The sequence below is a fragment of the Ascaphus truei genome, chromosome 7 (genome assembly GCF_040206685.1).
Source record: "Ascaphus truei isolate aAscTru1 chromosome 7, aAscTru1.hap1, whole genome shotgun sequence".
NCBI lineage: Eukaryota > Metazoa > Chordata > Amphibia > Anura > Ascaphidae > Ascaphus > Ascaphus truei.
The window spans coordinates 51,826,242-51,852,948 of record NC_134489.1 but is presented as its reverse complement, the minus strand read 5'-3'; the positions used below and the strand labels follow the sequence as shown (position 1 = coordinate 51,852,948).

General features: G+C 41.9%; 1 protein-coding gene across 1 annotated transcript in view; it reads right to left on the bottom strand.

Annotated features, from left to right (window-relative positions):
* Positions 1-26,707, bottom strand: part of HIBCH (3-hydroxyisobutyryl-CoA hydrolase) — a 99,015-nt gene that overhangs the window by 52,839 nt on the left and 19,469 nt on the right. The window contains exons 5-6 of the mRNA XM_075608371.1: positions 24,404-24,484; positions 21,978-22,030 (exon numbers count right to left, since the gene is read on the bottom strand). Of these exons, the coding sequence (XP_075464486.1) occupies positions 21,978-22,030; positions 24,404-24,484 (134 nt within the window). The remainder of the gene's footprint in view (positions 1-21,977; positions 22,031-24,403; positions 24,485-26,707) is intronic.

Here is a 26,707-nt window from a genome sequence, read left to right as displayed (position 1 = left end):
CGGGGAGTACTGCCCCAGTCCGGAACTTGCCCCTGTAAGATTCTGGGGTCAGGGCATACTGGGTTAGCAGCTTGCTTTTCACATGACCATAGTCATCGGCATCCACGCGTGGAATACCCATCACAGTTCGTTTGGCTTTGCCAGATAACAGTGGTCGCAGTCTGACCACCCAGTCCCGTCTTGGAATTCGGAACCGGGAACACTGCGTCTCGAAGTCATTCAGGAACGCATCAAGGTCATCTGTGCCATCCACGAACTTGCTGAAGCTGTGATGATCCGCCCAGGAAAGACCTTGTTCCCCGTTTGCAAGGTAGGAGTTGTGGGTTCTTCCGAGCACTGCTGTCAGGAGCTGTACCCGCTCTGCAGTGCTAACATCCGTTCCCCATGTAGCCAGAAGTGCAGTGAGCCCAGGGACGGCACGCTCGGCAGCCGCAGCTGCTACCTCATCCGCAACCCCTGGTGCCAAGCCACCCACGACCGGGGGGGTCACTAGCACTCTCCTCATGTCCTTGCAGCCCCTGAGTTGGAGGGACCTCCTGCACTCCGGGCTGAATAGCGTCAGCCAACACAGCAGCTACGGGGACTTGCCCCTCTGGTAGGACCCTGCGGTCCTCATGATGCTCCAAATCCTCCTCCAGTTGTGCCTTCGACCGCCCATCTGTCCGTTAGCCATACCCCGCACATTTCTCCACGACTTTCTCTCTGGTCCATGACCTGAACCTTCCTGAGCGATCGCTCATGGTGCCTTCGGTGTATGGGTGAAGGGAACAGTGAAGTCTCTCGTGCTCTTTAGAAGTGTGTGTCAGTTGCTACTTGTCTGAGGAGCTTGCAAGCTACAAGGTCCTCACTATATTACAGAGCCCGCAGGAAACTGCAATATAGGTTCAATCAGTATCCCGCCAGCTGCCACCAGTTTTTTAAAAGCTTGTCACGATGACATCAACTTTTATCAACACATTTATATTTCTGGGTACTTGATTGAACAGAACAAGTTGCAAAATAAATTGTGATTTATTTCCTTAATAGACAAACACACGACATCTGCAGAATACACTTAAAACAACTCACTGGGATAAGAGAACGCAATAAATTGTCCTTGGAACGAAAGAAATTGTCCTTTGCTTGCCAGTGCAAGAAATGCAGCCTTGGTTTTAAAAGTCCTGTGGTTATGTGGTTATTAACCCCTTCACTCCTGGACTGGTTGCTGCTGTACTGGAACAAAGTCTTGCATCTTTACATCATGGATTAAAATTCAGGAATCACACTGGGAAATACCTGGGAAGCCACAGTTATAGACTGGCCAAAGCTATCTTTAACATGTGGATCCAATCCCCTCGTGGGAACAAAAAAACCCCACGAATAGCTAAGTGACCCACAGTTCATAAGACCGGTCAAAAGGGCTGTCCGGTGGGCAGGGCGCATGGGTCAGGTTGACGCCCATGCCACTTAGCAAACCTGGGCTACATCCATTTCTTGGACCCACTGTGTCTGGTCTCTGACTTAGAGGTGTCACTAGCCTGACATCTGCTGTGCATCAGTATGCCAGTATCGTATACATTATGGGCCTCTGGGTCTTGTCATAATTGACACTCTTTTAGACAGGGGGACTCTAAATCTGTGGGAGCCTTTTGAGGCTCCATCATAAAAATAATTACAACCCTTTCAGGCTTGGTCATAAAAATACCAAAAGAAAGATAGTCCCAAAGGGGCCAATGGCGGAGCACTACCGAGGAGAAAGGAGGGGGCTGCAACCAGTGATGAATAAAAAAGGTTTATTAGGTGGTCAAACAGAGGCACATGGTTACTTTGACGCGTTTCGGGACCTGCGTCCCTTTGTCAACCAGCTTCATTTCTGAAGCTAAGAAAGCCTGCCCTGCAGAGACTAAGTCAGACGCGAGGTCCAAGTTCTCATTTTAGAACGTAGCGGTCGCAGCTAGGGTTTTTAGCCGAAAAGAGGACCAGGAATCCGGGAGTGATTTCCCTGTCAGGATAAAGCCCGTAATATACTTTGTGCGCACGTGTGCCTGTGCTAATACGCGTGCACGTGACACACTTTTTGGGTGTATGGTGGTCTGTGCTGCCAGGAGCGACAGGTTGTATATATGTATGTGTGTAAATACAGTTGTGTGAAAAAGAAAGTACACCCTCTTTGAATTCTATAGTTTTACATATCAGGACATAATAACAATCATCTGTTCCTTAGCAGGTCTGCAAATTAGGTAAATACAATCTCAGATGAACAACAACACATGACATATTACACCATGTCATGATTTAACAAACATAAAGCCAAAATGGAGAAGTCATGTGTGAAAAATTAAGTACACCCTTACTGCTTCCATAGGAATTAAGATGCTAAGTAGCAGACAGGTGCTGCTAATCAAATGTCCTTGATTAATTGATTATCAGCAAGTGTGACACCTCTATAAAAGCTGAAGTTTTAGCAGTTTGCTGGTCTGGAGCATTCAGCTGTGTTTTAACACAATGCCAAGGAGGAAAGACATCAGCAATGATCTTAGAGAAGCAATTGTTGCTCCCCATCAATCTGGGAAGGGTTATAAGGCCATTTCCAAACAATTTAAAGTCCATCATTCTACAGTGAGAAAGATTATTCAAAAGTGGAAAACATTCAAGACAGTTGCCAATCTTCCCAGGAGTGGACATCCCAGCAAATTCACCCCAAGGTCAGACCATGCAATGCTCAGAGAAATTTAGTGAGACCACACCTTGAATATAGAGTACAGTTTTAGGCGCCACTAAATTAAAAAAAAATCCACATTCTGAAACTGAAAAGTGCAGGGAAAAAAATCATGTTTGTCCACATTAGAAAAGAGGTGTGACAGGCATAGGATTGCCTTTTCCAATACATTCAAGATCAATACAAGGAACTTTCAAGAGAACGTTTCATCTCACGGACAGTACAAGTGACACAGGGTCATCCCTTGAGATTTCACCAACAGCAACAGAAGTTTCTTTACAGTAAGTGGTTAAAATGTAGAATTTACTATCAATGGAGACTGATGGAGTATACAGTAGATTAAGAAAAGGTTAGACATCTTTTCGAAAGGGTAGTTATACAGGGATGTGCCAAATAAATAAAACATAGTCATTCTGTTGATCCAGGGAGATATCTGATTGCCATTACAAGGAATTTATTTCTTCCGCTCAAGAGGCAAATGTTTTACAGTGGATTTTTGTTTGCCTTCCTCTGGATCAATAGTAAATATACTTCTACTGTATATCATGTACAACTACATTTAATATACAATAAGCTGAAGTCGATAGACATATGTCTTTATTTCAGCCCCACCTACTATATAACTTTACAGGGCACTTCTGCATTACACTGAACATACACTTATCCAGGCACTTACTATATGGAAACACTACTAAAAGAAAGAAAGACTTGTTTAATATCTAAAGACTATCAAGATCCCAGGTGGCATGAATTTATTGGTGGGAGATCACATCAAACTAATTGGATTTGTTTTCTTGACTGGGGGACAAAAGTAATACCAAAGATTTAGCGTACCAATATTTTAGGAAAGCCTTTGACACTGATGCACATAGAAGACAAATAAACAAGTTGCAATGCATGGGATTGGAAACGAAGGTGAATAAGACATTGTTTGAAGATAAGCGACAGCGGTGGTAAATGGATTACATTCAGTGGAGGGAAAGGTGACCAGAAGTACCTCAGGGATCTGTACTGGGACCAGTGCTCTTTAATATAATCTTTACTAGCAACATTACAGAAGGTCTGAAAGGGAAAGTATGTTTTTTTACCAACCAGGGAAACGTGGTGTATGTGGTGCTCAAGTTGAACAAATATCCACATAAGACATTAGCATAATAAAACCATAATATGGTAGTCCAGTGATAATGGAGTGCCCCTCAATTAAATGCAATGAAACTGCATAGTGACTGTAGGGGAAGTGACAGGTGGAGTCAGTTGAGACAGCCACAGGGATGTACACAATATTCACCCAAACAGTATATTAATGAAGGAACAATGTCCATGAAAATGATTGGCTTGCGTGCCGCACGATGATGACGTCATTTCTATGACGCGACGGACATTGCATGGCAGTCCCTATGCCCTACCTGATGTGCCCTGTCCTTTAGGAGTGTGCGTCATAGAGCCGCGACTTTTAACAGCTGCCGGCTAATGAGGCCGCAACCCATTGGATTAGAGGCACAAAAGGTGGGTATAAATAGGTAGTTACTTGATCCTTGTGTTACCTTGATAAAGTACTCCTGTACGAAACGCGTAGGTGCGTTCTTTTTGTCCTATTTTTTTCCCTGTATGTGTTGTTAGCATTAAATATAGTTTTTGTTTCATACTACTGCGGAGTGGCCTGGTTTGTTTTCCTACCTGACATTGCAGGATGTCTGGAGCTGTGCTCTATCTACACCCATCGCTTTTTTACCAACCACACAGATCTGCAACAGAGTTTACACTCCAGGAAAAACAAAATTATTAATTATTTTGGTAGATTATAGGAATGGGTCAAAAGTGTGGCAACTACAATTGAATGCCAAAAAGTGAAAAATCTCCAAAAATGCAGAATACCAGATTAATGGCAGTATGTTGCTAACTATTATACAGGAAAGAAACACCAGAGTCATTTTCAGCTGAATTAAAAGGCTCTAAGTGCAATTGTTCAGTGAAAAGCACTTGTAAATTAAGATAATGTAAAACCATATGGTACAGATGTTCTAAATGATTTAAAAAAATATTTTAAAAAGTTGGAAATGCATTTCAAATTACATTAGACCTACAATAAGCTAATGACTATACGCCTAAATATTTTCTGATCTGGCCACTCAGGGGAGAAAGGAGAGTGATACACACACTTTCAACATAGTGAAAATTGGAAGAAATAAGTGCTAGAACAAGGTGTCATGCTCTGAAGCTGAAGGGTGGAAGACTTGGAGAGAGAATACTTCTCAGAAAGGGTGTCGGATTTGTGGAATGGCTGTAGAACAGAGATGGTAGAGGCTAATATAGTAATAAAATGTTACAAATGTGTCAGGCCAGTCAGGATCAGAACCAACCTCTTCTATTAAGGCAGCAGCTCCGGCCATTAGCTAAACCAGATGCTGGATAGCTCCTCTGTAGAATACTTGTGATCTCTACTGCTCAATACTCACACTTGTTGCCAATCGGCGTCGTGGACACCACCTGGCTTTCTTTACAAGCTGATCACTTCAACTTCCTAGTTGCCAAATCAATGTGCCCTTGCATCCAGACATCTATCCGTCAGACTGGCTTGCTGCCTATCTTCTGCCTACCCAACTTTGCCTTCTGCCTACCCAACTACTCTTATGATCTCTGCCTGCTCTGACCCTAGCCTGCCCACATGGTTGCTTTTTGCCTGCCCTAAAACCAGTGTAAATAGTTATAGACTAGTGGAGCGAAAAGACGACTTAGGACGGACGTGTAATATTGAATAATTATTTAATTCAGTGCTACACGACAGAGATTTGACTTGAAAACTGGATTTCCCAAAACAAACATTTTAAACAGTGACAAGATTAAATTGTATTTTGGACCAAGGCTAAATTCTAAAGCTACCAATGATGGAGCCACAGATCAGAACCAACTCTAACACTATTCTAGCCCCTGTCACTAAGTTTTAACTATCTGGGCATATTGTTTGACTCACATTTAACAGTTGGGTTGCACATTGATACTCTGACATCCAAAACCTATGCCAAAGTAGGTGTTTTTTATAGGAAAACATTCTCCCTATGCCAGCTGGTCAGAAAGCACATTGGGGACACAGTATATGGTACAGTACCCCAAACTCACCCTAGCAAAACTAGACACCCTCTACAAATGAATATGCCGCTTTGTCCTACAATGTAACTACAGGCATACCCCGCATTAACGTACGCAATGGGACCACAGCATGTATGTAAAGCGAAAATGTACTTAAAGTGAAGCACTACCTTCTTCCCACTTATCGGTGCATGTACTGTACTGCAATCGTCATATACGTGCATAACTGATGTAAATAACACATGTGTAACAGGCTTTATAGTCTCCCCGCTTGCGCACAGCTTTGGTACAGGTAGGGAGCCGGTATTACTGTTCAGAACGTGCTGACAGGCGCATGCGTGAGCTGCCGTTTGCCTATTGGGCGATATGTACTTACTCGCGAGTGTACTTAAAGTGAGTGTCCTTAAACAGGGGTATGCCTGTACAACACACATCATTGTGAAATGCTCAAAGAACTAGATTGGCCATCACAGAGTGTAGGTGCAAGGTAAATTTACCTGTATTGCTTTAAAATACTTTCTGGGCAACCTACCCACCTATATGAACAAGCTCATCATCCCTACCACATGCAGCTCTCATCACCGGACTCCAAAAGAATGTTCATGGTCCCAAGAATCCAGCCGGTCCTCCACTTACCATGCACCTCACAACTGGAACAATCTACTAGAGATGGTCAAAGCCATATCAGGTCTAAATTATTTCAAGACTAAAGCCGTCACATATTTTAATCTGCTCTGAGAGAAGACACACACGAAAACAAGAGGTTACTCAATGTATTACTTCCTGGTAAAACATTTTTATAAATAAAATGATATATTGGCCTTACTGCTGTGAACATTCTACTATGACTACAAAACAGAATTTACCACCCAGGTTCCATAATATCCCGGGAGTTATTCTAAGCTTATGAAAGCGCATCGTGTCTGTCTAAGTACCTAAAAATAAATCTCATCTTGTGCAAGTCTCATCTACCATGGCTTCGAAAGCAGTTAGAACCATTAAAAAGAAAAAAGAACCAAAAGCGAGTTTTGTGAATACTTTAAAAACCATGGCCGGCCAACACCGCAATAGGCGGAGTTAGAAGTGGTCCCCTCCGTGGATCATACAGACTCGGAACCAGGGATAGAGATCGAAAATCTTTCCACAAAGAATGACTTACTCATCCTCTATAACAAAAATCGAATCTCTAATGCAAACATCGGTGAAGGATCTTAAAGAGGAGATATTCTCCCTAGGAGAACGCACTAGCTCCTTGGAATCCAAGGTTGACGCTACAATCACCCGGCAATCTCTGATGAACGCTGAGCTCAAAGAAATTAAGTCGCAGCTCCAAGATATCAAAGACAGACAGGAGGATGCGGAGAAGAGAGACCGTCGTAATAATCTTCGGATACGGGGGATTCCCGAGTCTGTAACGGACATTGAGGGATTTATGAGCAATTGGTTAGCACCAGCCCTCCCTGACTCTACAAAGGAGTCTCTTACCCTGGATAGATGCCACAGAGCCCTAAGATCAAGACCTCAACCAGGAGACAGACCAAGGGACGTGGTGTGGAGATTCCATTATTTTAAAACAAAAGAAGCTTTCAACACGGCGATGAGAGGTACCAGAGATCTCAAGTTTCAAAATATACCCCTACAGGTTTACGCAGACCTGGCACCATCTACACTCGCTAAAAGAAGAGATCTCCGAGAGGTGACGGCGAAGCTAAGAGACCGCAATATTAAGTATAGGTGGACATTTCCATTTGGACTCTTAGTAGTTAAAAACGGAAGACCTCAGACACTTAGGAACCCGGACGACGGGGAGGCCTTCCTCGAATATCTAGGTTTGAGCTCCCCTCTCCAGGAAGCGAGAACCCCCCGACCTTGGAGCCATCTTGGTCCACGATCCCCACGAGAAGATCCTCCCACCCGAACTCTCTGGCGAAATAATTATCCGAAGCTGGGACCAAACCCTAAACTGAGTTCCAGATCTATATTCCGAGTCTGAGTAATTATTGTATTATGTTTTCAGATCCAACTTTATATTGGTTCATTTATGGTTCACCAACGTAGTCTTTATTTTTGGTAGGAGCATAGCCTAGTTATATCTAAACATTAGGCCCAAAGTCTGTAGAGGCCACGGGTCAGGATTGACGGTTTCCTGGAGTCCTGGCCGCTACCCCCCAACTATTTCTGTGTCACGATAGACACAGTTGCCCTTGTTTTTTTTTGTTCCTCCCACACCCTAGATTTTTTCTCCCAAGGGCAGGTGAGCATTAGGAATGTCCCCCCCCCCCGGAGACACATACATGCCGACTCTTTTCTTCAAATTTTCCATTCCCCCCACCCCCCCCGTCCCTTAACCCAGATTAGCCAATAGAAAGCGAGGACAATGGTTAACCAGGGAGGCAGATTAAAAACAGAATTTTTGTACATTCCATGCTCTCCAGAGATGGTCTCTATAGCAGATTTAGAAGCTTCTATATTTAACCTATATTTTAATTCAAAACATTGTTTAGCAGTATATCCTGTGGATTCGCTAATGTGTAGTTGCTTCCTTCTCTCTTCACCCTCCTATCTTCCCACCCCCCCCCCCCCAATATTTTTCCTAAAATGTTTTATCTCTGTATTTTTTCGGCAATAAATTTTATTCCCGTACTGTGCTGCTCCCCTCCCCCCCCCCCGCCTCTCCCCTAATCCACCCCTTTTTTATTTATTGTATCCACCCCCCCCCCAGGACCTCCTTTAAATGTTTTATCTCTGTTACCACTGCTTGTAAAAATAATACAAACTCCAGTATAAAAAAACAAACTTACCACTAAGCATTATGTAACCAAGTGATTTTAAAGGTGGTAAATTCTGCATGATGTACAAATGATTCTCAAGCCTGGGATAGACATGCCAATTAGAGCTCAAGTGCTCATCTAATGCAGATCAGATGTACAAATCAATGTACCACTGCAGCGTAATGCTATCAGCTTATAAGATGCACCCGACTGCTATAGTTTAAATCAATGTAGTCGTAAAAAGAAGAGATAGCTGCTCCTAAAACCTACTAAGTATGGTTAGTCTAAGCAAACGTGCCGATATACGTCACAAATAGTTAACTAATCTTCTCTGGAGCGGTTCCCAAGCCGGGAAAAAAATTACTAATAAGAGCGCATGTGCTCTGGATCATCCAGATCAGATGTACCAAAAAACAAAAAAAAGTGTAATTCTAACTGTGAACCTCTATGCCAGTGAATTATACGAAGTGTAGTTCTCAAACAGATGCTACCAGTAGCAAATGACGGCTACGAGTTGGACTGCCGCCAGCTGGGAGGCTCACAGACCTGCCTCGTCCCTACGTTCCATCCTCCGTGACGTTTGATTTCACACCCAATACCCCAACACACGTTTCGTTACGACAGGAGCATTTTCAAGGGTAGTGACGTGCTGTTCGCCTTTGGCTTTGGCTTTAAATACCCTATAGTTGCCTAGGAACCATGATGCCACTGCTATGTAGTCATGGTGACAAGCGATGTAAGCAAAAAGTAGAATTCTTTTTTTAAACTTCTTGAAAGCATAAACATAGTATAAGGAGGCATCTCCCGTATCTAGGGGCGGTGCTAGTCAGGAATGAACTGGGGGAGAAAAAGAATTCCCTTGCGGCTGCACTCAAAAACCCCAGTAGATTTTGAAATGTAAACGTCATTAGATATGCATTAAGTGGACGGGTTCAAAATAAGGCGCAGAAACATATTTAAAAACAATTACAATCCGAGATTGAAAGGGCCCTAAAGTTTACAGACTAAACCAAAGAGGCCTAATTATAGGAGTCGAGATCCCCCCCCCTCTTTTCCTTATTCTATCTTTCCGACCACACTCTTACAGGTTCACTGAGTGGACCTGAGGTCTCGCCCCTCCGGGCGATTCGCTTTTCTGTCTCCCCTTTAAGAAAAAAGGAAACCTAGTCTGGATTAGGCTGTAATGATATGTCAAATGCTTGTATTTTTGATAAATAATAAAAACGTTTGAAAAAAAAAAAAAACAATTACAAGTGGACGGAGGTAGGTGTGTGCTAAAGAGAGGTGCAGATATTTAGCCAATTTTAGACAAAATGGGAAAATAGTTTAATCAACTTTAATAAGTAAAATAGCTAAATTACCAGGAAAAGAAGGTTGGGTCCTAGTCAGACTGGGCAAATGTGAGCTACTACTGAAGTCTCTGTGGGTCCAATTGTAAATATCACCTACCTATTTAGTAATAATTGGCTTTCCATCCATAAATAACATTTTAGGATGGTTTAAATATTAGGTTAGGTGGACCGAGATAAGAGGGAAAAATTCCCCAAAGTATACAGCAAAAAAATGGAATAGTGAAGTAGTGTCCACTTTAAAAATCTAGGCATAGACCTGCCCAACTACAAATAGCAAACAGCTGGTAATTTTGAACAGGAAGGGTTTAATCCCTGTGAATATAGCTGTAGCTTGTAATTGGGCTGAAAGTACTGATCTGCGAATGTATTAAGCAACAGTATATAGATTGTGTAAGGAATATACTTGGATACTACAGTATCTCTCTTAGACCCCAAAGATGACTAGCTAATAGTATCCTAGTAGTAGCTACCATATCTCTCCCTCCACTGTCAGACCGTTATGCTGCCTGACATACATTTCACCTATTCGGCAATATCGGGGGGTGGCCCACTCCCAATGAAGCTGAATAGGTGATCGTATGTCGGGTAGGTCTGACGTCACTTCCGTGTGCAGAGCGTTGCGAGTCAGAGCATTTAGAGAATCTCAATAATCTGTTACATATGTAAAAAGACAACCTTATTTTGTTAAAACTGGAATTCAACTTCTAGAATCTCTATATCAAGGCAACTGTGGAGCAAATATGATGCAGACAGAGGTGCTGCCATTGTGCATCAAGATAAAAGGCCATACTTAAGTAGTCTTCTGCTGTCCTACACCTTCCGACTCTGGAAAACACCTTAAAGCCCATTCAAGTCAATAAAAGGTCTTTCAGAATTGAAAGGTGTCTTCTACACTAGCTAGCAATTTGAGGAGTGTCTATATGAGGAATTAAGGAAGAGTTATCACAACACACATTAATGGGATGTAGCAAGTTCTGCTAAAAAAAAAAATACTCCCTTCTTACAGTGTCAAACAAAAAAATGGTACTAGGTCTTGGGTGATCTAGACCACTATAACAATATTCATCGGATACAAGAAATGTGATGAAGTTTCTAGCAACTTTGATGCACCTGTGAGCGCAAAAGGGTGACATAGCTATCTTGTGACAGAAATTCAGTGGTATGGTATCCTTTAAGGGGCCTACTGTATGTTAGATAAAAAAATTCCAATCTTTATTCGTCCATTACAAAGAAAACGAAGGTGTCAAAACCTCCAATTTTCTTTTTAAAGGACGAATAAAGATTGGAATTTTATATCTAACTTTGACCCACTCTCTTTGCTGTGCGCTACACCTCCTTGGATACTGATCCTAAATATATGAAAGACCTCAGATCTTCATTTCTCGATTACTTAGATCCCAGTCACATAAATAGGTTCAGGTGAGTTTCCAGTACTAATTGTGACCGGTTTACACCTAAATTTGAGCAACTAAAATGGATATCTGTCCCTTGCCCCCTCCGAAACATCAAGTGTTTGGCTTATTGCATTAGTCGCCTTGAAACGATTACAAATATCTAAACGTCATACTTTAAAATAGGTGTAAGGTTAAGGATCACATATTTCATCTCTCTTGAATGGTAAGGTAACTCACGCCCCTTGGCAGTCTGTAGAATTCTTTCAGGAATGTTTTGAAAGTACCTTTCAAAGTGTCCTGTTTACTTCTATCAGAAAAGCCATAATTTAATCCCATCTCTGGCAAAACCAATGCCCTTATCTCAAGATTCCATCAGTTCCATACAACACAGGCCAGGTCTGGCAGGCCATAAAACAATTTCTTTGTATTTTGACTCTTTACACATTTGAGTTAGGTAAAGCAGTGATTACCTGCATAATCCATTTAGGAATAAGTACATAGAATCATGTGACTTGGTTACCAACATTTTTCTTTTGGTCGGTCGTCTGTGGTTTATGCCCATTTTAGTTACAACCGGGGACCCAGTTTTTAAGACCCGGTATTACAAGAATGGAAAATGGAATATACTGAAAACAACTTTCAAGAGATCATAGCCAACATTTTTAAATGGTATCAACACCCCCCTCCCCTTTAATATAGAGTTGTATTCCATAATGCAAAGTTAAGCTTTACTTACATTGATTGCTAGAAATTGAGCCCAGTCCACACGTGCTTGGTGTGTTTAATAATTTAGAGTCAGGAGCCATCAGTTTATTCAGGTTGATCTTCTGTTACATATTTACAGTAATATAAAGAAACTTATTAACCCAAAAATCACACTTTGGAGTAGAATCAACTCCAAGGTGCAAGTAAGCAAGGCAGGAATTGAACTCACACGCTTGTTAACTCTTGATCCAAAATACCATGCCTTTCCTACTTCAGTGCACTGCATGCTGTATGTACTGTATAATATTGAAATACATTTCACACACAAATTTGCGTTTGTATTGAGGCAATCAAAATACCACTTGTGGTGCATTTGCATGTCGCACACAGGTCTGCAACCCAGTCTTTGGGGCCTATGCAGAGAGCAGCGCTATTTCGAAATTCGCCATTTTTTGGAGAAAATCGCGCAGAAAACAGCAGAAAATGGCGAGTTCCGAAAAACGCGCCAATTTTTCTTTTCTATTTGTAAAACTCGCCTCGCGGCTGGCGAGAACCTCAATCTCGCCAGTTTTAAAAATATCCTAATGCAGAGAGCCGCGAACGGCATCTAGCGGCTGTTCGCGCCAATAAAATGGCGCGATTGTCTCCTTTTTGCTTCGCCAGAAAAAATTGGCAAGAAGCTGCCGCTCGCGGCCATTGCAATGGGAAAAAAAAGGCGCGAATTTGTTTTTACACGTTTCTGAAGCGCGCATCTCGCCAATTTAAACTCGCCACACGCATCCATGTTAAACATAGCAGAATTCGTACTTTTCTGCATATGGAGAATAAAACTCTCCAAAAAAGCTACTTTTTACTAAATTCGCCATTTTTAAAATTCACTGCTCTCTGCATAGGCCCCTTTATCTCTTGGCAAAGAATGTTTCTAGTGCAGCCTGGGATTCTGGGCAATGACATACAAATGAGCAGTATGTTACGCTATTTCTTATCCATTTTAACATAGAGTCCTATACGCGTATGGCTGACGTATTACACAGCTTTTCAGCACAGCTAAGTTAAAGAAGTGCAAAGCCAGTAAACTTACTCACAAAAAAAGCTGTTCCAACCTTTTGGGTCACAGTGTGAGGTTGTGTTGACAAATTGAATAAGACTATGGCCAAAGGCAACATGTTTAAAGTTCAACAAAGAGTTTTCCATTTACAATTGTTCTTTTTTTTGTTTTGTTTGGGTTTTTTTTACCCATGCTTTTACTGGCAAGAAAGAGCAATTCCATAGATCTAAAAACACTAGTGCTTGTGTTTTTACAATAATAATATTATTCCATTTCAGTTTGGAACCAAACATTGTGACAACCATGCATACATTTGCTGAAACCTACAACGCTGCCTTAAAAAAGAGAAAAAAGTACAGTCTACTTGGCAAATCGACAGAATGCATCAAGATAATATATACCCTTAAAGCAGCAGTCACACCTACTCACTTTATTTTCTTAAAGCTTAACTGAACTAGGGGTAACCCAGAGACGATACATGTTCCCCAAACTTCAGGGAACCTCCATTCCCCAATGGTCTAATACATTTATGCACCAGGCAAGAATGAACCCTGGGGTCCGGCCTTGCTAGCTTGGCCATAAGAAAGGTATATCAACAGGCATTGCAACTCTCTATTAAAAAACCCCGCTACGAAATTTAGGATTTTGGGGGGGAGGGGTGGAGATGGGAGGGTATCTGGAGCTCAGGGGACCACAGATTAGCTCCAAGGGACCCTCAATTTAGATAAGTTTAAGAAAAAAATAGGGGGTGGAGGGGTTGGAAAAGCTACTGTGACCATCAAAGAGGAAGAAACATTTTCTACTGTACGATAGTAATTAACCTCACATCTGCCAAATAGCTGTCCCATGCATCTTCTACTGTCACAAAACAAGTACAGAATATTTGCAGCTAAAGCTGACAATTTTCATATCTTCAGGGAGTACTGCGGCATATACTTTAATAAAAGCTGTGCTGCTCATGTTTTGTTTGTTGGGTGGGGCGAGGGGGGGCAGGGGTTAGGACTTCATAACTATATATAAATTAAAATAAAAAACTAATCAGAAACGCAACTGTAATAATGTGACAAGTGGAATAATGTTTTTGGGACCTGTGGAAATCATACAAATGCACCCAGTTTTCGTAGGTTTTTAAACAATAGTCTTTGTTAAATCTCACTGATTTTGTTTGTTCCATCATATCGGATTTTTCCACAGTCATAGAGCACTGCTGACATTATATATTTTTATTATGTTGCAGTGCTGCTTAAAATCCAATGCATATTAAGAATAGGCAGATACAAATACCTGTCTGTGCCTTTCTAAGAGCTCGTTGTCATGAATTTTTGATCCTGCACTAATGTGCTGCACACTAATACATTTGGTGTCGTAATAAAAGCAGCAGACTTTCCCTGGACGGAAATCTTGTAGCCAGTGTGTGTGGAATACATCCTCAAGATGCATTTCCTGAATTACTCAAGCTGTGCTCAGTTCTGAGAAACATGGATAAACAACCAATAATATACTCTATTATTATTTTTTATTCTTATTATTATTAAAAAACCTGAAGTGGGAGTTATGCATTCTGGGAGACCCCCTAGCTCAGTAGATCTGACCCTCCATATTCCTGGTATCAGGATTCCCCTATTTTGTATTTTTCAGGATGAGGGCCTTTCACTGCGTATGGACCCAGCAAGAATGGGGCTCCCGTAATGCATGGAAATGCTTTGCGATAAAGGGATTGATTGAGATGCTGCATTCACACTACATCAGCCCTCTACGTTTAACGCCAGTGGGAAATACTGCCCAGCACGATCAAAAATATTAACAATGTACAGCAACAGTATCATGCAGTGGAGCAAATTAATGAGGGAAGTGTAGCTACATTGCATACCCTCTCTCTCATCAATTGGCTGTCGGGGGCACATCCCATCGCTATACAACCAGGTAAAATAGTGAACTGGAAAAGGCCCCTGCTCCAGATAACCCCAGGTACAAGTTACTATAAAATAAAGGGTTGTTTTGAGGGGGGGGAGGGGGCAATCCCTCTTTCAATAAAACACTACATCATGTTTTTATAATCTAATTTTTTTTTTTTTTTTTTTTTTTTTAGAAACACCCTTTAAACCACGAGTCTCACTGGTTTTCCTTTTCATGCTCTTCCCACATTGCACTAGGTAATAGACAGACTAGTCCATCTCCGCTCAGGACTTTGCTGACTATTTTAAGGAAAAGGTGGAATCCATACGTCAGAACATCCCCTCTGTTTCTTCCTCCCATCCTACAGCTCTTCCTAACTCTCCTCCTGCCTTCCTTGACTCTTTTTCCACTGTCTCAGAGGAGGATGCTTCGCTGTTGATTGCCTCTTCTCCCTCTACCACTTGCCCTCTTGACCCCACTCCCTCCCATCTCCTAAAACCTCTTGCTCCTACTATAATCCTACTATAATCCCTACTATAATCCCTACGCTCACACACATTTTTAACTCCTCCCTCTGCTCTGGAACCTTTCCATCCTCCTTCAAACATGCAACAGTCATACCATTACTCAAAAACAGCAAGCTTGACCCTACCTGTCTTTCTAACTATCGACCTGTCTCCCTCCTGCCTTTTGCCTCTAAACTCCTTGAACGTCTTGTATTCTCTCGCTTGCACCATTTTCTTAACACCTATTCTCTCCTAGACCCTCTACAATCTGGCTTCTGCACTGCTCACTCCACGGAAACAGCCCTCACTAAAATAACTGACGACCTCCATGCTGCCAAAGACAGAGGTCATTACACTCTGCTCATATTACTCGACCTCTCTGCAGCATTTGACACCGTGGACCATCCTCTTCTCCTTCATATTCTCCATACTCTTGGAATTCGGAACAAAGCTCTATCCTGGATCTCATCCTACCTCTCCCATCGTACTTTCAGTGTCTCTTCTGCTAACACCTCCTCCTCCTCTATTGATCTCTCTGTGGGGGTACCCCAGGGCTCTGTCCTGGGACCTCTTCTCTTTTCCCTGTACACACTCTCTCTAGGTGACCCAATAACATCTTTTGGGTTTAAATATCACCTCTATGCTGACGACACACAAATATACTTTTCAACACCCGACCTTACACCTGCTGTACAAACCAAAGTTTCTGAATGTCTCTCTGCTATATCATCCTGGATGGCCCTCCCCCGCCTTAAACTCAACATGGCAATAACAGAGCTCCTCATACTTCCTCCCAAACCTGGCCCTACTACCTCCTTCCACATTACTGTTGGAACTACGATCATTCACCCAGTAGCCCAAGCACGCTGCCTAGGGGTCACACTCGACTCCTCTCTCACATTCGCCCCTCACATTCAAAACATTTCTATAACTTGTCGCTTTTTCCTCCGCAATATAACAAAGATATGCCCTTTCCTCTGTTGCTCGACTGCTAAAACTCTGACTCAGGCCCTCATTCTCTCCTGTCTTGATTACTGTAACCTCCTGCTGTCCGGCCTTCCTGCCTCTCACCTGTCTCCCCTACAATCTATCCTAAATGCTGCTGCCAGAATCACTCTACTCTTTCCTAGATCTGTCTCAGCATCTCCCCTCATGAAATCCCTCTCCTGGCTTCCGATCAAATCCCATATCTCACACTCCATTCTTCTCCTCACTTTTAAAGCTTTACACTCTTCTGCCCCTCCTTACATCTCAGCCCTAATTTCTCACTATGCACCATCCCGACTCTTGCGTTCTGCTCAAGGATGTCTTCTTTTTACCCCCTTTGTATCTAAGGCCCAGGCCATGGTTAGTGCTTGCTTGCTTAAGCGTGCTTTCGCTTGCTGATGCTTGCCACTGAGCCCCTACAGCCGCAATTAAAGCGGCTTTAGTAGGGGCTCGCGCATGCTTTCCATTGCTTGCTGAGGCGCGCTTGAACAGAGCCGACAGTGAAATTTTAAATTCACACGCTGACTCCGCTCACGTGACGCATCAGCATCCAATGAAAGGACGAGCAGGGAAATATGAACGGGGTACTTATTGTCTGGCGCCAGGGGGGGGGAGTTTGTGTTGATGTGCCCCCTTCTGCCCGATCCCTGTGGCTGTCAGCCTGCGGGAGATGGAGGGGGCTTGCGCCGCCGGGGGGGGTGGGAGTGGGTGATGTGTCCCCCTTCTGTCCCGATCCTTGTGGCTGCCTCCCTGCATGTGCGGGAGATGGAAGAGGAGGAAGGGGTTGTGTCCCGGAGCAGTGGTGGCAGCAAGGTGGTGTGTGTGTGTGTGTGTGATTATATATATATATATATATATAATGTGTATCTATATATATGTGTGTGTGTCTGTGTCTGTGTGTGTGTCTGTGTGTGTGTCTGTGTCTGTGTGTGTGTCTGTGTCTGTGTGTGTGTCTGTGTCTGTGTGTGTGTCTGTGTCTGTGTGTGTGTCTGTGTCTGTGTGTGTGTCTGTGTCTGTGTGTGTGTCTGTGTCTGTGTGTGTGTCTGTGTGTGTGTCTGTCTGTGCGTGTGTCTGTGCGTGTGTCTGTGCGTGTGTCTGTGCGTGTGTCTGTGCGTGTGTCTGTGCGTGTGTCTGTGCGTGTGTCTGTGCATGTGTGTGTGCATGCGTGTGTGTGCTTGCATGTGTGCATGCGTGCGTGTGTGTATGTGTGGATATGTGCATGTGTAAGTGTGTGTGTATAGGTATGTGTATGTATGTATGTGCGTGCGTGTGTATGTATGTGTGTGCGTGTGTGTGTATGTATGTGTGTGTGCGTGTGTATGTGCGTGTGTATGTGCGTGTGTGTGTGTGCATGTATGTATGTGTGCGTGCATGTGTGTGTGCATGTGTGTGTGTGCATGTGTGTGTATATATGTGTGTGTGTGTATAGGTGTGTGTATGTATGTGTGTGTATGTATGTGTGTGTATGTATGTGTGTGTGCGTGTGTGTGTGTGTGTGCATGTGTGCGTGTGCATGTGTGCGTGTGCGTGTGTGTATGTATGTGTGTGTGTATGTGTGTGTGGTGTGGTGTGTGTGTGTGTGTGTGTGTATGTGTGTGTATATGTATGTGTGTGTGCGTGTGCGTGTGTGTATGTATGTGTGTGTGTATGTGTGCGTGTGCATGTGTGTATGTATGTGTATGTGTGTGTGGTGTGGTGTGTGTGTGTGTGTGTGTATGTATGTATGTGTGTGCGCGTGTGAATATATTTATCAAAGTTGCACAATGTTAATAAATAATTTATTCTCACATGTCTTTTTTTTAATTTTTAAAATATTATAAAATATACACACACACACACACACACACACACACACACACACACAGGTTCCCCAGTGACACACAAACACACAGACCACTTCAAAGTGACACACACACACAGACACTGACGGCTACCAAGTGACACACACACAGTGATACCCGCCTCCCAAGAACACTTGTGTCTCCTCTTCCAGGACAGCAAAAAGCTCCTGGTAGAGCGAGCGGCAGCAAGCAAGAGCGAGCAGCAGCACCTAAGCGCTTACTATGTCCGAGGCCTAAAGCCCTCTCCCGCCTTAAACCTTTTTCACTGTCTGCCCCGCACCTCTGGGATGCCCTTCCCCTCAGTACCCGACTAGCACCCTCTCTATCCACCTTTAAGACCCACCTTAAGACACACTTGCTTAAAGAAGCATATGAATAGCACTGTGAACATTCTGAACACATGATATATAAAGCTTGGCCCCCTGCAGACGCACTTACCAGAACTCCCTCCTACTGTCTCTGTACGTTCTCCCTACCTACCAATTAGACTGTAAGCTCCTCGGAGCAGGGACTCCTCTTCCTTAATGTCTAAAGCACTTATTCCCATGATCTGTTATTTATATTATCTGTTATTTATTTGATTACCACATGTATTACTACTGTGAAGCGCTATGTACATTAATGGCGCTATATAAATAAAGACATACAATACAATACAAAACGTAGAATCCTGTTTGCGGGGTCTTGCATATGGCCACTATTGAGATTTTTGCAATACGTTCCTTAGAGCTAAACTCTAATCTCTGCAACATTGGAATTACTGCTTATTTAGATATGAACTTTTAACCAACTGCACAAAAGCAGTATACACTGAGCATTTATCTGGTGCTTTTAGAGTTTGACGTCTAGGTTATACAGTATTTTGAAAAGCTATTAAAGCAATTCAGGTATGAAACACTCATTAGGATTATTAAGTGTTCTCTGTATTGTATATCCAATGTGTTGCTAAGTATGTCTAAGGCTTTAAAATGTTGCCGTTATTTTCACGTCGGCTTCACCACATTTTAATCTTGACAGATGTTTGTCCACGAGCAGATTTATTTTGCTCCAGTAAATGTCATCAAAATCAGCTCCCAAGACAGATGGTAAGAGACTCAAAAGCAGCAGTGAGAGCCGGAGCAAAGAGTCACTAATCTAATGATGGGCGTTTGGTTGGCAAGAATTAAAGCTGCAAATACACTTAAAATACACACACCCCTTTTTTTTTGTTGACTGATTTGAACCAGGTGGGGGTAGCGCAAGATTGGGGCTCTCCTATACCAGAATACATACAACCTGCTGCAAAGATGGCTGCCAGTGAGCAACCATAAGCTTACCGATTGGCTCGCTTGTACAGATGCAGCGGCCGTTATTCGAACATTTACCTGGGTAAATGTTTGTTATGCCGCTTGTAGGTTGAGATATATTCACTAGTTTTGCCGGCAGACTAATGGCCCATCGGATTAACACAGAGGGGTCCCTGCTGTGTGAGTCCTACCGGGGTCTGCCTTTCTGTAATAGACGCGCAGTAAGAGAGAGGCTGAATCAGTCACTCTAACTGCGCACCGCTCACTGGCAATCGTGGGGGTTTTATTTAATTTTAAACATTACAGTAATACAGTGGTGGCCGCCTTTGGCCTCGTGCGGCCGTTTCAACACGATTTCTAAAACCGCGGGCAGATGCGGCATGTTCCGGCAGTTTTAGGCGCCGCGGGCGGTTTCATTGTTTAGCGCTATTAGCGCTGTCTAGCCATGAATGCGGCTGAACGCGGCAAAGTGTGTGACATACGGAAAACATCCCCGAACAAAATTCGGGGATGTAGGAGGATAAAAGGGGCCGCAACAGTATAGCACGGGTTCTCCGGAGCTGAACCACATTGATTTGAGGTCCGGGGACCCCCTACTTCCAGAGATACAGGCCCCATTATGGGGTGCCGGTATTTCTAATGCATGTAAATGTCTCACGTCACGTGATCGGGACATTTCCAAGCATAGGAAATACCGGCACCCCATAACAGGAATTGGAACAGAAAGGGGTCTTCTAGATTCCCCTGTTACAAGTAGGTTTATAAATCATCCTTACCATGGTAGAAAGGGAGCTTCTTGCAAGTGAACCAATGTTTTCTTGATGATGTCAGCAGAATATGCATTCTACACGCGTGTTCTTCAACATTCTCCATTAACAATTTTTTTTTTCTTTAAACACATTGGCTCTCAGTCACCTCCCACAACCCCCACAGATCATTGTGATGAACATATGGTGCCTTTGGAACAAAATAATCAGCTTCTATAGTTTGAAAAGCAATAGGTTTTCAAACTACTGTTTCTAAACAGCCCTTTTGGAACCAGAGGGTCTTGCAATATATCAGTTTCAAAGGTCTATATTCAATATGCTGTGAAGGGGCTCATGTCGGCACATCAAGTGCCAGTACGGGTTATTCAACCCGTTTCAGCGTTAACTCAAATTGACGTGAACCCGTATTGACACTTGATGTTTGTGTTAGATGAAGATATCGGCTCCAAACAAATGCAGGGGACTAAAATCTTCTTTACAAGGAAAGTTGCTACATAGCATATTAAATAGGGCCCATAATGTTTAAGGAAGACTTTGTATAAGAGGCAGTCCAGACAAATAATCCAAACAAATATATAACATTCGCTGATGAGCCATTTGCTCCCTGGTTAAATACTTCAGCGTAAAATCCCACAAAATGTAAAAATATGATTATTTTTTTTTTCTACGGGGCTGGTTAATGGTCACTTATTGTTAAAGGTCTATGAACAGCTTCATAAATCAGCATCCCTGAGCAAGCAGCTTCTAAAGAGCTTCAGTATCCATTCCTCAGCGACATTCAAAAACAGTACAGTGCGCATTGTATTCCATGGCAGCTGCAGGGCTATCGACTTGCACTGATTTGCTGCAAGTCTCACAGATTTTGGCATAAGCGGCCTCATATACCTCAAAGTCTCACAGATCATATACCTCAAAGTCTCACCAAGATCAGTACTTTCCCATCAAATTGCATTTCTTTTAGGCCAGAACCCCACATTTCTGTAACTGTTGTAGCTTTTGGGCCTCGAATGGAAAAGCTGCTAAACGTATCTTAAATAAAGACATAATAAAATAGTAGAGTGGGTGATGTAGTTCCTGTTATTCATATTACGGCAAAATGCTGCCTAGTGGGACTGCAACATAGAACAGCTGTAAGAGAGACAAGTCTGCCATCTGCTGGCTATATCAACACAGTTGTCATTACAGAAACTACATGTGCATTCTCTGCAATGCATTTTTGGCCCCTCAGCAAATGCCCCTGAAATGCCAGACACCCCTGATATGGTGGCTAAGTCAAGTCACACTCAAAGGGTTAAAGAATTGAAGATCAAGTCACCTTATTGAATAAGCTCCTTAAATGGGAGTTCCCACGCGATAGGTTTGGCACGTTTACGTTAATCAATAGGGGCTTATTCAATAAACTGTGATATTGCTGAACGGGACATTAGTGTACTGACATTCCCTAAGTAAATAGGAGATATATATATATGTATATATATATATATATATATATATATATATATATATATATATATATATATATATATATATATAGTATATATTATATAAAAAAAATTCAAACATTCCCTTGTTCATCGATTTCCTGCAATAACCATGAAATGCCAGCTTTATATAATTTTTATATAAGAATTTTACTTACGCCTCCCATTGTAATTCCATCAATAAGCGCGATGTATGGTTTTGTGCAGGTACCTAAGACAAGAGGTAATTAGAATTAGCAAAGTCGAACCGAGTCATATGCATGTTCTCTGAATAAAGTACGACAGTGTAACACATTTGATCTTTCCAGTTTGTTACAAAGATACAGACTAGGGATGAAGAGGATTGCTACACATTTTAAGGATGTGTTTTAATAGTGCAATCCCCAAGCAGCAGTAGATTGAGCGAATATCAGTGACAAGTCTGTTTACTGAAGTTAAAATGGCCAATTAACAATAACATCCCTGTAACACACTAATGTAAAGTATGTCAACTAGCACATTGAGCAGGTATTACAAACCTCACCTTAGATGTTTTGTTTCTGTACAAAATACACCAAGACCAACTTTTATTATTTTTAACAGGGACTCCATGATATTTTACTGAAAATTATATCATATTTCTACTTTTTTCATGACAAATGTTCTCTCAACCAAATACAAGTCAAGAAAAACTGCAAATATGCCTCAATAACCTGCTCAAAGTGTAGTTCTTAGCTAGTAGCACTAAAAAAACAATTACAATAATTGTCGTTAGTTGCAGCCACAGTTGCACCAATTCCTTATGGGGCACGTTGGAGAAAGAAGTGGGTGAACCCAATTCGATACCTAGTGTCAGCTCTCCTCGTGACCTTGGGCAAGTCACTTTATCTCCCGGTGCATCAAGACAAACAATTCCGTTGTGAGCTCATCGAGACAGGGAATGATAATGCCTGCAAAATGTTATGTACAGCGCTGCGTACACTTCCACACTGTATAGAAAAATTATTATATTATTATAACTACGTGCTCATCCATACCTCCTAAGAACTTTATTCAATATGTTAGAAAAATGCTCATTCTTACTAGAAGAGATTCGCTCTGTTAAAATGAATGGCATTCACATTTTCTACAGTAGGGGAAGGCTTCATAGCATATTGAATATGGTATATGGTATATACTCCGTAAACGACATTGCTTCATCTTTTATAAGGTAAGGAGCGATGCGCAGGATGTTCAATACGTCTCTAGTGATTCCGCGCCATTGTTCTCGATTTAGGGCGGCTTTTTGGGCTTCGGCTACTGTGAAGTGGAGCGGTTTGAGATCTTGTGCCACGTGGTTTGCCCACATTTTCTTTGGAGCATGTCGGTCCACTTTCCAGCCTATGGGTCGTGTGGTGTTGAGGCACTGGTATGGTAGTCCGGTGATGTCCATACGGCAGACGTGGCCAAACCACCCAAGTCTTTGTCGCTTAATGTACTGATCGAATGTGGATTGGTTTTGACAGGCTAACCGTACATCTTCATTTTTCCATCGGTCTCGTAGCGTAACATGGAGTATGTTACGTAGACATCTTAGTTGGAATCGTTCGCGTTGGTTCATATTGCTTTTGAGTAGTGTCCATGTTTCTGAACCATACAGTAAAATGGTGCGTATTGAGACGTTAAAAATTTGCATTTTTGTTACGTCCTGTTGGTTCCACATGGATTTCTTTAAGGAGACAAACGCTGCAGTGGCGCTACCGATGCGGCGGTACTAGCTGATTGGGGTACAAACTGAGTGTGAGACACTCAGTTTGATTAAAAACTCTCCAACTGCCTTTTTATGACATGAAATGAGAGTGGATAAACTACAGTATATGTTTATAGGGTTTTATATTTTTAAATAAACACTGTTACACTAGATCTGTTTCCTATCATCTTCATCCCTCCATGGTGTCCAATTGAGAGGCAGTTCATCCAAGATGGTGCTGACCCTTCAGCAAAAAACAAGTGAGGAGAAAAATCCAGTCCCAAAATTCCTGACAACAAGACAGCGTTGCAGATCCAACTAATTTGGATACAGGCTCATTTTATCCATCTAATTGTGAGTGTATCTCCCACGATTCACGCGTTACACTTTGACATACTACTCTGTTTGTTTCCCCTTCCCCCCTTTTCTCTTTTTTCTGTGCCTAGGTCATTCTTTCACAGTTCTACATGTCGGCTTTTGTGGGGTCATGGACCTAATTGGTTGCATTAATTAGGGAAAAGTCAGACAAAGGTTACACCTCCACATATAGATTGTTTAATACACAGTTTGTGTTATTTGTGTTGTGGTTTCAAGATATACACTTATTGATATTTTTCATTGTAGCACTTAAGTTCTTCTACATACACACACTCACACACACACGTGTATGTATGTGTGTGTCCGTATGCATGTACGTATACGTGTGCATGCATATACCTGTACACAAAGGGGAAAAAAGCAGATACGTTCTCCATAAGAACATGCCGCACATGGGGTGGTAGCAATGTATTCAGGATGAGCAGCGGTCAGCACTTTTGTCTATATACAGTAGATCTGGCCATGTTAAGAACCGAGAACGGCATGAGAAATACTTACCAATAGCATTGTTCAGAATGTATTCTTCGCGGTAAAAGTCTTGTGCGAGCCGACCTCCGGTCTTCCCTGCTTCAGTGACAGCTGATAAGGGACGAGATAAAACTCACAATTGAATAGTGATGTAGCTTGTATCTTCTCAATGATCACCAATTAGACATTCACCAAATTAAGCACTTTTAGAAGCACCATCTCTTAATGCAGTGATTTCCAACTTTTTGGGGTTAAGGAACCCTAAAATTATATTGTGAAATTGGTCGGAACCCCAACCCTCTCTAATAGCGTGTCTGAGGTCACATGGATTGTAAGGAACCCCAACCCTCTCTAATAGCGCGTCTGAGATCAGATGCATTGCAAGGAACCCCAACCCTCTAATAGCACGTCCGAGATCAGATGTCCCATTTAATACAAATTAGATTGGAATCAAAGTTTAAAACACCCAGCATAAAATATATATATTACAATATGATACAGGTAAATATTTAATCAATATTGTTCTAAATTTTAAAAGTGTTGAATGATTTACAGTAAACATGAGTCTTCAAGTGAGAGAGCATGATAAACTATTTAAAAACAAAGAATAAGAGGTGAAATAAATATTTTTTAAGTCGCCTATTCGATATGCCATAAAGTTAACACTTGGTGAAATGGTAAACTCTATTTGTTGGATACATTAATTAATTGTAGATGCTATTTAATGCTTTATTGGTGGGCTGTGATAACATCTAGAGAAAATGGTAGTTCTACAATATTCATTTGAATAGAGCTGAACTCCAGCAAAGGGAAGATTTCAATACAGAATATTGAACAGGAACTAAAGACAGACTAGGGGGGCTTTCACTTTAAAATACAAACATGACGTTACAATCTTAAATCACTTTTGACAAAAATACAGCCACAGAGGACTTAGAAAGATTGTTTTCCTTTGTTCTCTATATGTCCTAATCAAAGTACTGTATCAAGTTGTTTGAGCAATGAATAAAGGTGTTCTTTGTTCTATAAATAACAAAGCAGAGCTGCAATTAATGGGAAAAAGAAATGTTGAGAACTCAGTTGGCATTTAATGTATAATATCTAAGGGTCAAGTGACAGAATGAGACCTTGTCCTCTGAACACAGGTGCAATACTTAAATTGTTTTGGCGTTGTGAGCTGTTTTACCTTTCCCTCGAGTGCAATTTTTTTTAATTTTGACAATCAAAATGTGCAAATCGTATCTGCACAACAATTGTATTATATATTTTGATAACAGAGACCACAAGTTATACAGAGTAGCAGAACAATTGAAAATGTTAAACATTTCTTTAGAGATTTGTATTTATTTATTTTTACATAAAAATAAGTGCCATTACTGTAACAACGTCTTACTTTGACTGTCTAAGTGATAAACTTGATCAATGATGTGTACCAAACCTTAGGCTCATTTTCAAGTGGTGTGCCGGAACGTTTTTTTTGTGAGATAGTTACTCCTGCAATTTTTGTTAAGCTTTTGATTATGGGCACTATGATGAAGAGCTGAGCATGCCAAACTAGATTCATCCAACCTCGCCCCCTTACCTCAGCCCCTCTCTCAGGTCAATGAGACAACTGCTCCTTCTGCCACATTTTTTGGCATCTGTTCTACACACACACACACACACACACACACACACACACACACACACACACACACACACACACACACACACTGGGAGAGGTTTTTTTTATGAGGTCACATGGTTTGAGTATCGCAATGAGAAGTTAGAACCATTATGCCAGATACTGGCGGGGACAGGCACCATGGTGTGCTAAAGCGGACCTACATTTTACAGGTTAGCCATCACCATCTTTGTACATGTGCAAGAGTGAAAGTGTTAATTTGTAAAGATCACTCTAAACAGCAATGTTTCTGTAGAAACAAAAAAGAAATTCTGGAAGTCCAGTTGTGTGGAAAAGTGTCCAAATGCAAAAGCCCTTCTGATCCTTGACTATCAGATGGTCAGATGCAGTTCCACCGTGCGTTCCGTGATATGTGGAGAAAACACAGAAAGAAATATAGTGCAATATTGCCAACAACTGAATGAAGCTGATGCTGACTAGTGACATAAAACAAAGACTGACATGAAAAACAATACAGAACAACACAACACTACATATAGACAAACAAGGCTGAAAAAATATAAAAAGCTAATTTAATATATAAGTAAAACAACATAAAATGGTTAATGTGCGATGACTGAGAGACCGCCGGTCCGGTGGGTTAAAACCGGAACCCTACTCACAGGATAGTGAAAGTGTACAGGCAATGGATATCGTCCGCAGATAGGTAC